An 18,797-nucleotide genomic window follows, 5' to 3' on the forward strand; every position below is an offset into this window, starting at 1 on the left:
GTGAGTAAACCTGCAAACTACAAAGACAAGGTATGGCTAGGTGACAAGGAAGGACAGGGGAGAAGTTACTGGAAGGCAGCAAGGAGAAGGGTGGGATAGGGAGGGTCACGTGAGAGGAGAAATTGACTACAGCACACTTTGTTGAAAAGTCCATAAGGATATCAAATACTTTTTATATGCTAACTTTGAAATAAGTAACAATAATTGGAGAACACAACTCAGTAAAAGAAAATGAATATTTTACAAATATTTTATATAGAAATATTTTATGAAGATTTTACAATATAGTAGATCATTATGTCACACTGTAGAAAGGTGAAGGAAAAGATTAAACTGAAAGACAAAGAAAGTGCTTATGGCAACGTATGGCAGTCTCCATGAAAGTGCATCAAAAGTTAAGGCAATGTCCCATGTTGGTACTGCAGGTTACAAAAAGACTTGTAGAACAGTTTAAAAAATATTTACAAACAATTTTTCTTTACTCTTTTCAGAGATATGAAAAGGGGAACTTTGTGACTACTTCTGCTCTAGAAAAACACAGAAATAACAAAGATACCAGCCCAAGTCAATGAAGTTAAAGTGTTCTGTATAAGCCTGTCATTGATTTGCAGTCCTTTCAAGCATGGGCTGCTTTTCTGCCTATAAGGTGTCAGGCCTGGGGTCAGCTTTCTCATATACCAAGATAGTTAGAGATTGCTGATGACAGTGACTCTGGTTACATGAGGTCCTCACCCTTAGCTTCCAGTTTCTACAACCACACTAAAAACATGATTTAAGTCCTTGTGTACTGCACTAGAAATCTACAGCTTTTCTTCTTTCTGCAGATTTTGAGAGTCATTTTATGACACATATACACATTACTGCAATATTCTGCCCTATCTAATAGTCAAAATGCAGAAGTTATACCATGAACCTTTTGGGCAAGTCTAGTTATGTATTTCATCCTCCACATATAAAATTTGCTTAAATTCAATGGAATTAATAAGGATAATACTCATTATCAGACTATAATCTGCATACATGGAGAAAAACTTGTTTCTGTAACATAACTGAGAAAAAATATTAATGATCTTTAAAAAAAGAAACTGGGCCAGATTTTGACAAGAGTGAGTTTTAGGGTGAATTGATTTATCTGCATTCTAGTAGACAATAAATATCTGCTAAGGAATAATATAACTCACCTGATAGCCACTCTTTAAAATTTAATATACTCATAAGAGTAAGGGAAGCTCATTTTACCATTAAATCCTTCCTATACACACACTGACTTTTCCTCTCCCTCTTCCTATTTCCCATGTTTATATGTAAGGAGAAATAACCATCTTTGCTGGCGAAGGTTAGTTAGTGCTCCTAGCCCTTAAGGCACAGCTGTGGTAAAACCAGAGAAAAATGCAGGCATTTATTGGAATTCTGCAGTACAAAATAAGCACTCATGCTCTCCACAATCTAGTAACAATGGCCACTGCTAAACTATTTTACACAACAGATGTATTATGTTGATTTTCATCTGTAACTTCTTTTTCATCAGGACCACAAACAAAAATCTGGTTGCCCAGAGTCTTCTGGGCAAATCGGAAATACATAAGATGTCCCATTGCCACAAAGGAGACTGAAATCAATACCAGCAAGCCAAAAGCTTCAGGATTTGGGGCCAAGATGACCATGATGAAATGGAGAAGGTCGAGAAGGTAGTTCATGGAGTTCTGCACACCATTGATAATGCCTCTTTCAGATTCAATTACATTTTCTTGCAGCAACTGTGTCACAGTCAAATCAAAGGACCAAAGACCTGTATGGTAAAGAATATTTTAGAAGGTTAAATTTTAGTGTATAATTTAATGTATAGTAGTTATATAGCTCACAGTATCCAAGTCAATTAATATATTCAAAACACACTGAAGTTCTACAACCTTTGAATTAACTATATATAGAAAATATTAATCACATTCTGCCTTATATAATTTATTAGTATATAGTATATTATATAACTTATTAGTATATACTAATGTCTTCAAGAAATGATTTTCCCAGCCACAAGATACAATAAAGCTGAGTCACAAGCTTCTCAGTCTTGTTTTTCTGTGATTACTCAGACTAAAAATGCATCAAAGATGCAAAGCTTATAAATTCTAGCACTTCTAAAGTTTAAAGTGACCTAATGTGCTGCCACAGCTTAAAGAGCACAGAAACTTTAAACCATTGTTATATTGCTGCCTGAGTAGCATAGGGCTCCCAATAAAGCTGTCTTGACAAAGTATTAATGTCTCTGATAAATTAATGAATTGCTCTGTATCACAAGATAAATATGGTTTCATTTCAAGAATGAATGGATTCAGAGGCCATTCACCAGTGTTCCATTAATGATTACTTAAATTCTGCTCTGTAAGATGCCATTACATAATGCTTCCTGAAACAAGTTTAAAAATTCATATGTGAAGCAAAGTGCATAGTAAATACACACAGCTAGGGAAGACTTTTGAAGGACGCTGCTTAGAACAACCTTGTCTTTAGAAGAGTAACAATTTAAGTCACTTCCCTAGCATGCAGAAGGCCCTAGGTTTGATCCCCTGTAACACACACGCACAGACATACACAGAAAGGGGAAAAGACTTAAAAATATTCCTTTAGGGATGTACCTCAGAGCTCACTTAATATACATAAGATCCTGAGTTCTTTCCCACCACACACACACACACACATACAATTTAGGAAAAAAACCTAAATACTTTATATATACATGCACATACATATATATGCAAACATATAGTTTAAACTATGAAAAGTTTCATGTTTAGAGGGTAAATTCTATATATGAACTATGGGTTTTGCCTAAATTAACATATGTAAAGTACTTCAGATGATTTGTTGTTGAATTCTTGGCATTAGGTTTCTAAAATGTTTGTGATTTTTTTAGTATGCAGAGAGTTCTTACCGATTCTAGCAGCTATGACTCCTGAAAACAGCAGGCTGACGGAGATTATGGGGATGGATTTAGTACTCATCTCATGGACAGTATTAACATTAGACACATTGGACATATGCGTTTCTGTTGTAAAGACGGTCTCGGGTATTTTGGCAGTTGGGGACACTGGCTCCACATGCACAAACCTAGAACGGATATCTTCAAATGGAGAAACAGAGAGGTCCAAGGGGCTTCCAGGCATGAACACAGAGATCACACACAAGATCAAACAGGAAAGCTGGGCAAGTCCTGAGAATAGACCAGTCCTCACAAGGCCACATTTCCGACGTAGCCAGGTGAAGGCCACAGTTCCCATTATTCCAGTTACTGCTGATGCTCCCATCAAAATACTGAGGATGGATCCACTCAGCCCCTGAGTGTAGGCGTACCCTGTAGTGATACAGTCGAAGCCCAAGACTGTCATATAGAGGAAAGCCAGACCCATGCCAGCCAGAAATACCGGCTGGTTATAGTAGGAGACCCATCCATCTCGGAAAGTACGGAAGGGCTCAGTGATCTGGGAGGCACAGGTGGGCTCCTGTTCACATTCAAGTTCACGGACATTGGAGTCTTTCTCACCCATTAGATGAGTTCCCTCCAAAGGTTTTGGCTCAGTATCTGTTAATAATTAATAAAACAATCATATTTTAGAGGAACAACATGAGGAGTAAAAGCCAATTATTTTTAATTTTCCTATTCCCCTCCCATATGGATTTCTTTGACTACTACATTATAATGTGTTTTTCTTTTTCTGGTAATTTATGAATTGTAGCTGTGGAATAACTCCCAAGTATCAGTTTTGCTTTAAAAATACTGTTGGTCTCTTTTTAAACCTCTCTCTCTTTTAGATACTACACTCTCACTGAAATAAATTGCAGCAAAACTTATCAAATCAAGCATAAAAATTATGTGGGGAAATAAAGTTATCTTCTTTTCTGGGACCTCATTAAAATTTTTGTTTACCAGAAACCCAGCCTCCCCTTCTCCTAGAAAAATCCTGCCTTGCTTTCTACCTCCCACGGTTTCCAAATGGCGATTTTACTCTCCTCATTAAACATTTAAAAATGTTCATGTTCTCGTCTTCCCGTTTCTATGAATCATTTTCCCAGGCATCCTCAATTGCTTGTCTCTCTGTGCCCACTGCTCACATCAAGAAAAAGGGGCCAGGGATCTAACCCCAAGCCTTTTTAGATCCAACCCACAGTTCTTTCTAGAATGTCAAAAGATGATATTCCAACTCATCTAGGCTTTCTCTGGAAACACAGCCTGGACTAGAACCTGGTCTTCACCCGAAAAGTTCAAGGTCTGAGTGTGAGCCTCCAGCACAGAGCTGGTGGTCATGCACAGTTACCTTTAGGTGAGGTCAGCTGCTTCAGCTCCGACTCTTCTACCTTGAGAACAGCTTTTACAGCCAGAGCAGGGGTCTTCTGGTAAACCTTCCAGAGCAAGAAGTACTCCACACACATGGACACCAAATTCCAACCAGAAATGAAACCACAGCCAATGACTGGGGAACCGAATGTCATAATCTGGCCAACAGCCATAGGGGCCAGGATGTTGGTTAGCTGGTCAATCCTTCTAATGGTAGCATTCATGTCTAGAGAGATGTAAGAGGCAGATGAGTGAGAGTTCCAACCTATGTTTGTCTGCTATAAATCTAAACCAACAGTACAAACTCCTGAGAGGCTTGCTCCTGAAGTCACTTTCTGGCCAAACCAACTCCTGTAAAGAAAAAAATGGGTCCCTCACCCTCCCCTTTCATGAACTTAACATTTCTCTAGGAAAAAAAAATCAATAAACAATATATAATATAATAAGTATTGTGTATAACATATATGTATAGAAATATTTTCATAAACAGGAGTACAAACACATCTAACAAGTAAAATGAGGCAAAACAAATACCACGCGCCTTTGAAGCAGTGGCTCTTTACCTGCCTAATGCTATGACCCTTTAATATAGTTCCTCTTGTTGGAGTGACCCCCAACCATAAAATTATTTCATCACTACTTCATAATTGTAATTTTGCTACTCTTATGAGTCATAATGTAAATTATGCAGGGTATCTGATATGTGACCCCTGTGAAAGGGTCATTTGACATCCTCCCCAAAGGGGTTAGGACCCACAGGTTGAGAACCACTGCTTTAAAGGCAGAATTGGGATGACTTGGTTATAGATTCTGACAAATAGAGAATAGGCAGAGTCACAGATGGCTCTACAAAATGGTATTTATTCTTATTTTTCTTGAGTAACTATTTACTGAAAAACAGGTGACTTCAGAATACTCAAATTTAGTTCAAGAGAACTTGAATTTGATTTTGGAAATACTGATTTTGACAGATCCACTGATATTCAAGAGGCTCTGCTGTGACCAATGGTTATGTAAATGAACGAGGCTAAAGATTTGGGAGAGATAAGACCCAGTTTTGGACATTTGACAATTTGTAGAACAATGACATTAAATGGAATCTCAAGAGAGCATATGTAGAGAACACTGGGGCTAAAGTATTGGGAATGACAATGTTTAGCAGTCGGAAGAGTCAGTAGAAACTTGCAAGATGACAAAAACAAACGGGGACAATGCTTCAAAGTGCAACGAACTCATTGGCGGTGAGAACTGGTGAAATTAAGGACCCTCAATGGTGCAGTGAAAACTACTGCATCCTTCAAAGTCAGTGGAGCAGGCGGAGCAAATGCTTGAAGAAAGTTGGTGCCAACTCCAGAAAACACTATCTTCTTATCTTTCAGCAGGGTACCCTCCAGGGTACTTTGCTGTCTCCTAGCAAAGTGCCCGGAGTGAAAAGTGAAATACAACAAGTCAGCAGGCTGTGAGGAAGGTGGACGAGTTCCTGCAGGATATAGGTGAAAATGCAACACAGTCCCTCAGGAAGGAGGGGAAAGGCAGACAGCAGAGAAAAGATTTGATCACTGAATGAAGGAAAAGATCAACTTCATGCTCAAGCAAACACTGAGCTAAGTCACGTGTGTTTCTCCAGTCTTGCACTACTGTGAAAAGCTGGATTTAAATGGGGTTACTGAGTTAGCTTAACAAAAGGAGAGGGCGTCAAGTGAGCCAAGGCTATCCCCCGGGAAGTCAGCATGCCATCATGACCTTGGGATTTAGACTGGGTAAGAGAGTCATAAGCTGTCATTCAGGACTGTTGGGCTTAGAGCTAAGGGAGAGGACCGGGAGGATGGAAGAGTGGTAGGCTAAGACACAGATGCCATAGACTGAGAGCATGAGGTGGGAAGATTTCGTGATAGTAAGGAGTCTTTCTAAAGTTTAACCCTGGGAATGTGCAACAGTGTCAAAGATGAAGGAAGGGCAGCTAAGTAAATGATCTCCTTTGTCATGCCCTATAGCACAAATCGGGGTGAGATTAATGAGATAGGTCCTTAACAATCATCTGAGTTGGCAAGGAAAAATCAATGACTAATGAGTACATTCATGGAAAATTGCCTTTCTTCTTCCTTTCATTTCTTCTAGTCTTCAAATGCTTTCTGATTAGTACTATGAGTGTACGATGTGTACATGATAATGGGAGAACTTTGATATTCTTCACCTTTCACTTGAAAGGCAAAGGCAGCCTCCATCAGTTTCATTGAACTGTCCCTGCCGAGGGTCCCCTAACGTCTGTCTGCCCACGGACAGGTGTCTAGTGTGTTACGCCAACGGCGTCAGAGGAGCTGACATAAGTGGCTCACTGATCTGAATCCAAAAAGCAAATAACTGATGGAATAACAGGTGGGTCTTAAAACATCATAACAACAATAAATGTTTTAATTTAATGTTTTCCTTTCCCTAGATGATCACAGAGCTTCCAAGATCCCAGTTTTTATCTTTTATGTAATACTTAGGAAGGTAATGATGCTTTGTATCAAGAAAATAGGTGTTATATCTTTGAAGAAGAAAGAATTAAGCAGTAGTTTTGAAGACCTGTTCATTTTATTGGTAACAGGCTAGAATAGAATCAGCCTTCTAGATTTTCAAACACAAGCTATTTATGAACTTATATTTATTCTCATATGAACAATCAAATGAGTGTTCTCCCGACTCTGATTTGGCTGTTTTGGCTACAGCTATGGTATAGAACATGACACGAAATTATTTCTTTCACTATAATAAGTACATAATGCCACACAGAAGAATATGTCTTTTCAAAAGGGATTTGCTGAGTAAATAGGAGCCCACAGGTTCTCCTCCCTAAAATATGAAACTAGCTTTTAACCAGTAGAGTTCAGACAGGAAATTTATGTGCCGTGTTTGATCAAAGCAAACCACTGGATTTTTCTTCAGAATAATTAGAAAGCAATCCTAAGAAATTGTTACTAAAGATTGTTCCACAAAGAAAAGAAAGGAAGCAACAGATGGGCTGGAAAGCCTGGGGAAAGGAGGTCATGTAGACTGATGGAAAAGAGAGTATCTTAAAATAATAAACCAAGTACCTAAAAAATCTTAGTTTATAGACTAGTTAAAAAAGAGTACACATGTGAAAAACCATGCATTTTCTGGAGCTTTCTACCTGACTGTTTTCTCCTGTTCTATTCCTCAATGACATGGCTCCCAATTTTAAAGCTCTCTGGAATCCATGAATACTTGGATAAAGAAAGAGGCACCAGCATCCAACAGTCAACTCATAATCTTACTCTTTATGATCAGTCACACACACACACACACACACACACACACACACACACACATACACACACCCTTACAGCCCAATTTCCTACCTGGTTTTCTATCATCCTCACCAGAAGCCAAGGCAACAGATGGAGTCCCCCCATAGACTACTTTTCTTCTTCTCTCTTCTACTTTTCTTCAGCCTTGACCTTTTCCCCCTGACTTTTAAAAATTCTGCTTATAGCAGAAATGACACCCCAAATCCATGGTGAGACATCTGGTGACCCTCTAAACTAAAGAAGTCTCTGTATTCTGTTTTAAAACATGGTTTTTAGTTAACTCCTGCTGCGGTTAAATATCAGGAAAGAAAGCTTGTAGGTTTTCTTCACTGCTCTAGTGACTTCACTTCAGCCCTTAAGACTTGGCAGACAGAAGAGGAAAACAGACATTCCATTTCCCTTCTTAAACTGGAGAAAGCCCACAAGGAAGGAAACAGGCTGCCTATTCTAGACTTGTCTACCATGCAATAATTCACAGTAGAGAGAGGTTTAGCTGAGAATTGGCCAGTCATATTTTTGGTTGTTCTAAAACATCTTTTCAAAGATTCAGAGTAATGTTGTTTGTGTAACTGTACTAGGACCACATAAAGAGCATTTCCCTTTAACAAGACTATTTGAAGGAGTAAAACAACACTTTAAAAACATTTAATTACTTTTAAATTAAGTGTATTGTGCAGGTATGTGCACATAAAGGCATGTGTCCACAGACCCTAGGGTATCAGATCCTCTGCAGCTGGAGTTTGGCAACTGTCTGATGCCTCCCTGAGAACAGAACTACTGTCCTAAAGAAGAGGAGTATGCGCTCTTAAGCACCATGCCATCTCTCCAACTGCCAAAAACAACCTTTTTAATTCTTCATAGGATCAAAATGAGTACAGTTAATACATTCAGGTAAGTCAAAGAAAATAATCTAGAAGCCAACTTTTCCTTCAAACATGTTAGAAGAATATATTTGTAACCAATTTTCAAACTAAACTCTTTGATATCCTCTGAATTTTAAAATATACATGTTACATGCTTAAAAATGAAGTCTCTTTCAACATGACAAAAAAGAGATGTATTATTATTATTATTATTATTATTTAAATGAACAATGAGAGAAAGAGCAAGGAGAATTCCCTGCAGGGCACATTTACTGTAGTGCTCTTATCTCAGACACAAAGCCCAGGAGTATTTCTCCAGGTTGTGATACTGCTACCAGGAAGTGATGATCCAGGCAAATTCCTTTTGTTCTAGGTCATGGCTAAGCTTGACCTGTCAGTCCCCTGCAAATATGCGGGGCCACATTCCTAGCTATCCAAGGACATATGCAGGTAGGTTAGACAAACCTGCTCCAGGCCTCCCGTAGACTTTGCTCTCTTTCAATCACTCTTTCCTTCCTATCTTCTTTTTTAAGTCTAGTCAAACAGAGCCACTTGCTAACCCAGCACATAATCTTTCCTTTTGCATCCTGGAGTAAGCCACTTTAGTCATCAAGTACGCTTTTCTTGTCTGCCAGGTTTGTTGGGTAATGTGTTTGTGATACTCATTATCTTAACGACCAGCAGAGTCAGTTCAGCTGATCTGTGGCTCTGGTAACCCTCCTCCTCCACCTTGTGTAATGATCAATCCAGCTCTAGCCTAAGTGCTCTGTGGAAAAGGAGAATGCAGATGGAGATGGAGAAGGAGAAGACCAAATAAGTGAGGGCATCTGGAGCCTTAGAAGTGCTGCTGCATGTTGTCCTATATGCCCTTTTTGCTCTCTCTTGAGACACTTGTCTGTGTTTCCAATAAACTAAGACTGTTTAAAAACACATTGGATCTTCCATTTGAAAACATATTTCAAAAGCCTTACATTGTGTAGGATGTGACATGACTGCTGTTGGAATATTTTTTGAAGTAGAAAACAACTTCTAGAATCCTTGCTACAATTGTGTTGTTCCTGGGTACCCTCTGTGTGTGTGTGTGTGTGTGTGTGTGTGTGTGTGTGTGTGTGTGGTGTGTGTGTCTGTGTGTGTCTGTGTCTGTGTGTGTCTGTGTTTGTATCTCAATGGTACAATCCTTAAAGTATATGTAATAATGTCCATAGCTAGAGGGTAAAATACCACATCAGATTGTCACCATCACAACAGAAACTCAGAAACAGCATAATTTAAAAAGAAAAAAGCAAAAGTTCAAATGATCTAGCAAATCTTCTATTTGCTAGATTCGCAGAGCAGGATGGAATAGTAGGTACACTAACATTAACTTGGGAACAACTAGACAAATCACTGCACTCTCTGAGCCCAGAACAATACAAAATTCTGCCCTTTCCATGGATTGTTCTCAAATCCTTCCCAGATGATCACGAGTGAGAAGCCTCCTACTCCTACTTAGCACCACAGATGCATTTAGTTGAAGAAGTAATCCAAGTTACCTGCTAATCTGCTCCTGTTTTCTCCTGCCACAACAACAATCCAGTCCCTTTGGATTGTAATTGCAGTGGCAGTACTGGCCAAATTTGCAATGTTTGCAATCGTGATGATCAGAATGTAGCAGACAGTCTAAGGAATGAAAACAACAACAACAAAAACCCTTGAGTTAATGTTCACATTTTTTAAAAATTTTAATCTCATTCATAAGAAGTCACTTTACTTTCTGCACATGGAACAGATATTATAGAGCATGACACTGTTCATATTTGCATCATCTGTAGTTAATGCAAAAAACAAAAACAGTAATCACTTATGTGATAGTTCATAGAAAGCAGTGATATTATGGTGTTTTTAAACATTTATTCCATCAATAAATAATTTGTAAAAATAATTTGTAAAAATTTGATGTAATTTGTTAAAATTACATCAGAGAATCAGAGCCACCTGTGGACATAGAAATGATATTAAAAGGTAACAGTAGAAAAACCAAAACGTGTACTCCTAAACCATAAAGGTTTACATTTTCACTGCTGTTACAGATTCATTTTCAGTCACCCAGAATCCTGGAGGAGCTGAGGCACAGCTCTGTGGTGGAGTGTAGACAGCACTTCTGAGGTCCTGAGTTCCATCCTCAGGAGCCTGAAAGCACACAGACAAACAGCAAGCCTATAGAGAACTTACGAGGACCCATCCGTGATACATGGTCAGAAGCTCATTCTTATGTAGGAAAACCATCATCAGGATGATTCCGCAGAGGATGACGGACACATTCTGAACCACCAGTGATGTCTGGGCCACTGTACAGAACAAAAGTGCAATGTTCACTGCACTAGCATGTCTTGAGCAGGCTGCTTTCATCCACAGTTGTTGAACTACACTGATGTATATGCATGATTACCAGACAAAGAAATCCTTCCAGTAGTAAATTTTTACCTTGATTATTTTCTGTAAATAGATCTGTGAAATCTGCAAACAATATAACATTCTCAGGACTTTCTTCTATTAGCTGAAGTCTTTCATGATAACTGCATCTCCATCTATCATATTTACTAGAAAGTTTGCTACCCTAAATAGAACTATTCTACAGATAAAATTCATCTTTCAAGTCTTTGCTGTTTAGGCTTAAATAAAGACACAGAAGAGGTTACAAAGGAGGGGAAGGGGGAAGTTACGGAATCTGTAACCTCTCACTTACATGGCTGGATTAATATAATAAAATGGTCTTGACAAATGGAAAATCCACAAACATTTGCCAAAAATCCATAAATAGCAACTAGAATTTTATTCATCATTGCTATAAAATTCTAAACTATGCCTTCCATCAGAGAAATTGGAAAGTTCTGTTAGAGACAGACACTCCTCATGCAGACCAAGTGTTAGAGTAAAGCCAGATAGAAACCCAGTGGTTGTTTCTCCACCATTCACTAGGTAGATGATCTAGGACAGGACACTTAATGCTTCTTATGTGCTTAATGCTTATTATATACTTAATGCATAGGCCTAGCAGGTGTGAATGACTACATCCACCTTCCTTCCTTTATGGAATCATAATGATAACTCAAATAAAATATTCATGAAAGCATTCTAAAGTGCATAAGCTATAATTACAGATCTTGTCATCCAGGACAGTAATGCTTATCCTAGCTTGGAAGATCATATCAAAGGCTTAAGACAATAAGCTGCTCTCAGAAGGCAGTCTGAAATAAAAACCACTCACTCACTCACGCCTCTGTGCATGCACTCCTTCATAGCAAAGGATTAGATACCAACTGCCAGCAGAAGGAAGGATCTGTGGGCAGATTACTATAACCATATCAATACAATAACCAAGGTACCAAAGTGTCAAAGAGCATAGAGGAAGAAATGGTGACTTTATTCCATAAGCATCAGGGATTTTGCGTGAAGGGTAACTTGTGAATTGATTATACAACAGACATAGGAGACTCCTATTGTACCATACTCCTCCATCCAGCTCAGCACTTTCCTAACACATAACTACAATGCCCAACAAATTTATGGTTAAGGAATCCTAAGGATAATATTCCTGTGCATAATAAAAAGAATTTGGTTTTCTCCAGCATACAGAAAATTTTTTCTATATGTGTTTTTCTATATGTGTTTCTCAAAACAGGAAAATCTTCATATGAATCTTTGTCCTAGTAAGACCAAATCCTAGAGCTTGCTAATATTGTTGACTACTTAGAAGCAGTTATACTGAACTGAACACAACTATTTATAACAATGTCTGTCTTCAGGCAGGTGTGCCCAGCTCTTTGCATTATTAACAAAGCTCCAAATAATTATTCACATTTCTCTTATATTCTAGATAACTAAATTGCCTATTTATTTTCAGTCTCTTGTATATAAAACAGATTATGTCTTGATACCCTAGAATAAATATTAATTCATCATACATGTACAACACATGCACAATATAATTTCTATAATTTCAGCTGTCTGCAGTCTAGACATAGTTATTCTCCCTTGTATCAATATTTAGTTTTCAGTTCCATTACACATCCCTTTATATGCAACACAGTAATCCAGAGGACAGATGTTCAAGCTGTTTCCAGGAACATCACACTAGAGGGCCTCTGGTGTAATTCATAGTTACAGGGAAGCCAGCACTAAGCACACATTTAATGTTTAACGTGATTCCCAGAAAAATTGATTACAGGGTTAATTGTTAACATTTGACACTGACAAACTGCCAAAAGAAAGAAAATCTATTAGGTCAGTGTCCTGACACCCCAGCTAGTGCAGGAGCCTCAGGACCTGGAATCCAGGTGTGCTCACCAACCCCCATCCTTCAGTTGTGTTGTGTGAGTGCTTTCTCTGAGTCAGTCACACTGATTTCTCTCTTAATCTGATATTCCCTCCATTCCAGAGGAAGCACAGGCTGCTCCAGAGAGTACAGGCTTAGTAATGTCACAGCACTCACCTTTGAGTCTGGCATTCTTATCCACCCAGTCACCAATGATGGCTCCCAGGACCAGAACAGAGCCTGCCACCACCAGCCCATAGACAGCTGTCAAGAGGAGGCTGTTTCCGTAGAGTTCCACCAGAAACACAGACACTGCAAAGTGCCACATCCGATCCCCCTTAAACAAGAGAAAGATGTTTGGTTGAAATGTTTTTAGTTTGTAGTTCACTGTACTCAAGAAGTTGTTACCTTATCAAATGGGTGTTTTTTGGCTACATCAGATATTTTATGTCAATAGTTATGGATTGAATAGTTACCTGATGTTAAAACTTCATTCCAGCACTATGGAATATATTCAAGCTTTATTATTAATTGTTTATAGGCATTATTTTACCTTACATGCTATATATACAAGCCAGCTTTTTAAGTTTAGGAACGGATAAGAATGGACTCTGTGGCCTTGGACGGGTTTACATGGCTATCTTTTTTTTTTTTTTTAACAATTTGCTGTTTCACAAGTAAATTTCAGAGCCTTCAACAGTAGAACAATCAGAAGGAAAAAAGTCTGACCCTATAAGACCAAAAGTGTTGAAATAAACATATATGTAGTCATTTTAATGTTTTAATATAAACAAATTTTTTAAAAAGGTTATATTTTCTCATAGTTCCAGGACATATACTGAATTTTACAATTAGTTGGTATAAAGTATGGTATAAATTTGACACCACTTTAAAATAAGTCAAGTAGGTTAATGTATAAGATGTCTAGAATAGCCATTTTAAGACACTGTAAGCTCAGGCCTTGACATCATGGGTTAACATGAGGAAAGACAGTCTTATCAACATCATCACTAAATTCACAGACCAAGTTCCTTCCATATTTGACCCTGTGTGAAAGCATATCAACTCTAAGCTCTTCCCAAAGTCTCACAAAATCCTCATAATAAATTTCCTCTGTTGGAAGAAAACTATTATATTGATAAGCCAACTGCTATTAAATTTTAATAAAATTAAGGTAACAGTCTTAAATATCCAAAATTTAAATTGATTTGTGCTAATATGAAAAACATACCATTCACAACTGGGGATGATTCTATTCTTCAGGGATCATTTGCTAATAATGTCTGTAGATGCTTTGGGTTATCACAACCTCCATGCCTACAGGAAGCTTAAAGTAGGTAAATACTACTGGCATCTATCAGCCCATAAAAGAATTTCCAAGCGCCAAATATTAACAGTGAAGAGGTAGAGAAGTCTTGGGGCAAAGAATGATATAGTTCCCAATTATGATTCAAAATGATCACAGATTTAGAGCTTGGAGAACAAAGTTGAAATTTCTCTGGCTATCCTACTTTAAGAAGTGATAAATTATGTACTTACAAAAATCTCAAGAACTGGCTAACATCTTAAGTTAATACTGACTGAGTCAGGGGGTTGTAACCTACCTAATGCTGTGGACCTTTAATACAGTTCCTCATGTTGTAGTGACCCCAACAGAAGATTGTCATTGCTACTTTATAACTATAATTTGGCTACTGTTATAAACATAATGTAAATATCTGTGTTTTCTGATGGTCTTAGGTGATCCCTCTGAAAGAGCCATTCAACCCTCTAAGGGCTTGTAACTCACAGATTGAGAACCACTGGACTAAGTGCTCACACATCCCTTTCATGCTTCCATTTTCTGCCCTCCCCACCAAACAAAATCACTATAAAATATCACTATACTTTGGTATTTGTTTACATGCCTATCTACGCACGCTGGATCTGAGAATAAGTAACCACAGTAATTAATCTACTTAATAAATGGCTATCAAATGGTTTTTGATGAGTGCCCAACAATACTGTGAGCATCAAAACTTCAGCAGCCTACAGAACACACAGGCTGTTTTTCATGTTGCTGGCTTTCCAGTGTACAGAGACGAAAGCAAAGCGAGCATAGGACAGGAGGTAGCAAATGCTATGAAGAAGAGGAACACAAGAAAGGACTGGCAGGTGGCACTCTACATGATGACAGAGGCCTTTATGAGCAAAGAAGTAAACCCTTGAAAATACAGAGCACATGGGCTTAAATGGAAACAGTCTGAAGGACATGGAAGTAAACAGAAGGAGCATGTTCCTTTTTTATTGCTTTACATTGCTATTTTTGTTGTTACTTTTTAAAGTCCATACTAAATTAAATTATAAACACCCTAACAAAAGCATCTACTTCTTACTTATTTTGTACCCCAGTGGTAATATAGAATGTTTTGATCCATTAGTAGACAGGAAGTCAGAAACTAAAAACCATACAAATCAACACAAACCTAATTTCAGAGAATCTTCTGTCTAACTGCTCCTATATCTGATATCTGAGAAATCATGATTTAGCAGCGTTGGAAAATTTTTATGCAACATTTTATTTATAAATTATAATTAAATAGAAATACAATTAAATAATACACAATAAGATTATACAAGCCGGGCGGTGGTGGCGCACGCCTTTAATCCCAGCACTTGGGAGGTAGAGGCAGGTGGATTTCTGAATTCGAGGCCAGCCTGGTCTACAGAGTGAGTTACAGGACAGCCAGGGCTACACAGAGAAACCCTGTCTCGAAAAAAAAAAATTATACACACGTACACACAGATATCAAACAGAGCGACTCACAAGAGACAAAGGACATAAAAGAAAATTACCTCCCTAGACACTCCTCTCGTGCATTCCTTTGCAGTGAGGAGTAAAATCCCACTGACCCTGACGTGGCTCAATGCTGTTGTTACTTTTCATCCCTCTTTCTCCCGAGGACCTGTCTACTTACTCAACTTACTATAAGGTTGAAACAAGCATCTTTCATTTTTCTTTTGGAACTTGCTTTAAATTTTCTTGCAAAAGTCTTTTTCAAATTGCCCTGGAACACACCTAGCTCCTCTCATGTTTCTGGGCAGTCTGACACCTAGTCTATCACCCAAAGGTCAAATGAACCTTGAAGTTAATCAGTGTTTAGAAAGGAGGCACCTGGTTCTCTAGGAGGACTTCAGATGTTTTCCCGTTACTGGTCCTTTTAATGCTTATTATTAAATTAAATTGGAAGACTAAGCTATTGGTTTAGATGTATAAAGGGTTATTCACGGCTTTGACTTGCTTCCTCTGTAACCATCAACTAAAGCCAACTCTGGCCAATTCCACTTTGTTTATACGTTTATTTGCAGAATCACCTCCTTTGGAAGCATCCAGAAAGATGGGAGCTTCCTTCTCTAAAAAGTTATCTGGGACTGCTATTCCTTAGAGAGTCAACAACCCAACTCAATAATTTCCCAAGGGCAGAGGGAATACATTTCCTCATATAACGATTTCCATTCACATCTAATAGATAAATCAATAGGGGATTCCATTTAAAAGAAATTAGCACTTCAAAATAAACTTTTGAATTCTTTTTCCTTATTTGTAATGCACAAAATATGTTTAGAGTTGTAGCTTCTAAGCAGTAAGAATGATTGTCTAACCTGACAGTTTCTAATAATTATCCACTGAACACAAACAGCATGCTAATGAGTATCTCAAGGAACTGATAGAGCCCAGGCCAGCAGAAAGACCGAGATTCTCCCAAAGCCACATAGGAAGCCAAAGGGAGAACTGTGAACCCATAGCTAATTTTCACTGGGTGGTGGCTTTTAACACAGCTCACACAACCCACTAATTAAGTAGCTACAGATAAACAACTTTGAAGATCAGAACTGTTATCATTTAGATGTTTGATCTTTGGTTAAACTCATCTTACAATACTACTGTAATACTAATGTGCCAGCATTTGCCAGTCTACCCCTTCTACTCTGTTTCCATAATGCTGCATGCTGGTACTAGACATTAACCCAAAGGGTCCATGAGATACCGTCCCAGTTCAGTAGGAAGCCCAACTAGAATTTACCAACCCTAGTAACTATTTAAGTTTTCCTGTCCTTGTGGATCTTATTTCAAACAGTTGTTAGTCTATGTAAAGCTTTAGAATTTTACTACTAAGTAAAATGTACTAACACTCATGGGAAACATCCTTGAAAAAACAATGTTTTTGTTGAAATATGTGTTTTAGAACGATTTATTTACTTAACAGAATGACAAAAACTGCAAGTTCTCTAATACAACTGTCTCCAAGGAAAGTAAACAACAGCTTGTGCAACGATGCCTCAAGAACTGTGTACATTCTCACTTACCCAAGTGGAGAGAGAGTGACCAAGGTAGAGGAGGAATTTTGCTGAGGTCAGGTAGTTTCCTAAGGATCCTATAAAGGCACAGAGAACAAGTTAAAAACATGTTTAAGCACCCCAATGCGCTCAGATTAGAATTTGCTTTTGGTCGTAATTATGTGTGATTTTTATCAGGTCACTTACAGACTGATGCATTCAGTTTAATTAACACCATTCACTTAGAATCAGCGTTGCCTCTTGGTCAATAACCGCCCCAACTTCATGCAGTGAAGAAACTCTTGTTTCAACATTCCTCAACTTCGGTGGGGTTTGTTTTTTTAATGCAAGGAATTTCACCCTGCCCAGGTGACTCTATCCTTGCCTATATATAAGCTCTTTTATTCAAACTTTGAGTTTACATTCTTCTTGAACCTCCATCAAAATGGAAGTCAACCCTCATGGAACTGCACCTCTCTGTCCCCACCTGCATTCCCACCACTTGAAACATTTGATTACTCAACTCACCACAGCATCCTTCCTGCCGAGTCTGATCTCTTGCCTTGGTCATGACACCAGACGTTCTCCCCTTGTTTGTTCTGATGCTGGTAGCTTTAGCTGCTCTTACCCGGGGGCTTGTTCACAGGAGTGTGAGGAACCGGAGATAGCACCGCTATAACCACTACAGTCTTGAGCCGAAAGACCCCAAAGGACAACTAAGGCAAAGAACAACAGCAAAGCTGCCACCGGGGTCTTCTTTTGTCTTCTTTCCAAACTTAGCTAACACTGTAGCTGAAGTTGGAAAGCCAAAGCCTTATGGAAGCGGGTTGGAGGATCCACCGGCCGCAGGAGACCCTGAGCCTGCTCTCGCCGCCGCCGCCGCCGCCGCAGCCGTGGGCCGAGCAGCTGCTTATAGGGAGCCGGGGGCGGAGCTCCCGAGCGCGGGGACCGCCCCTCCCGGCTGGACAGCCAGGTCCGCGCCAGCTGTGCTCCCGCCGCCCTCCCTGGAGGCGCGAACAACCTGCGCTTTGGCTGGGCTACCTCAGGAGGAATCCGAGAAGTGGCCCGCACAGTAGGAAGGGGACGGTGTTGCAGACTCCGAGGGGACATTACAGAGACATTTTGCACAAAGCCAATCGGCAGGTTCTCTCTGGCCACCAGATTGCCCGACAGTCCCTAGGCAAAGCTCAGCGGGAGCCGGCGCGGAAAAAAGGAGCCTCCCACCCCCAGCTACCCTTCGGAAGGCAGGTAGCTAAGTAAATACAAGTCACGTCCGGCCTGCCTGCGGCGCAGAATGTTTTCTGTCTCCGAACTATAGAGAGGGCCTTCTCAAAGCTGCGAAATCAAAGCTCAGGAAGGGGGCTCAAAGATCACAATGCCTCCCTGCACAGCCCAGTGATCGAACGCAGGCCGCCTTCTGTCCTTCTGGCACTACAAGGAGACAGCACCCTTCTCTGCCTTTACCCTCTGGGTTCTAACCCCAGTCACTCCTGCCTCTTAGGCTACTCCACAGGCCCCAGGTGCTGACAGGCAGTTACCAGGAATACCGGTTGTCCCAGTTGGGACCCTGGGTACAGATAAAGCCCTTTAGGTAGTCTCCTGGAGGGACAGGTGAATAGCTAAAGGAAAACGCACCAGGTGTAAGCCTCTAATGACCTCAGTTTCCTCCCCAGGGCATA

General features: G+C 39.4%; 1 protein-coding gene across 2 annotated transcripts; it reads right to left on the minus strand.

Annotated features, from left to right (window-relative positions):
- Positions 1-232: 232 nt before the first annotated feature.
- Positions 233-18,017, minus strand: Slc40a1 (solute carrier family 40 member 1). 2 transcript variants are annotated; one of them, XM_028765618.1, is made up of 8 exons: positions 17,647-18,017; positions 17,149-17,216; positions 12,979-13,138; positions 10,719-10,834; positions 10,040-10,166; positions 4,314-4,559; positions 2,933-3,580; positions 233-1,789 (listed from the first exon to the last, which is right to left on the minus strand). In XM_028765618.1, exons 1-8 carry the CDS (start codon positions 17,687-17,689, stop codon positions 1,476-1,478), a joined length of 1,722 nt encoding a protein of 573 aa, XP_028621451.1. In that variant the 5' UTR covers positions 17,690-18,017; the 3' UTR covers positions 233-1,475. The 2 variants fall into 2 exon arrangements, with proteins under 2 accessions (XP_028621451.1, XP_028621452.1); XM_028765619.1 differs by lacking the exons at positions 17,149-17,216; positions 17,647-18,017 and adding an exon at positions 15,768-15,809.
- Positions 18,018-18,797: the final 780 nt, after the last annotated feature.

The sequence above is a fragment of the Grammomys surdaster genome, unplaced genomic scaffold, assembly GCF_004785775.1.
Source record: "Grammomys surdaster isolate TR1022 unplaced genomic scaffold, NIH_TR_1.0 165, whole genome shotgun sequence".
Taxonomy (NCBI): Eukaryota; Metazoa; Chordata; class Mammalia; order Rodentia; family Muridae; genus Grammomys; species Grammomys surdaster.

Excerpts from the sequence above, each read along its gene's own strand:
- Slc40a1 (XM_028765618.1), bottom strand. The coding sequence starts at position 17,689 with ATGACCAAGGCAAGAGATCAGACTCGGCAGGAAGGATGCTGTG. Across the intron at positions 13,139-17,148 it reads GTCACTCTCTCTCCACTTGG|GGGGATCGGATGTGGCACTT; the intron begins GTAAGTGAGAAT and ends CTCTTGTTTAAG. Across the intron at positions 10,167-10,718 it reads TGTATCACGGATGGGTCCTC|ACTGTCTGCTACATTCTGAT; the intron begins GTAAGTTCTCTA and ends TTCATTCCTTAG.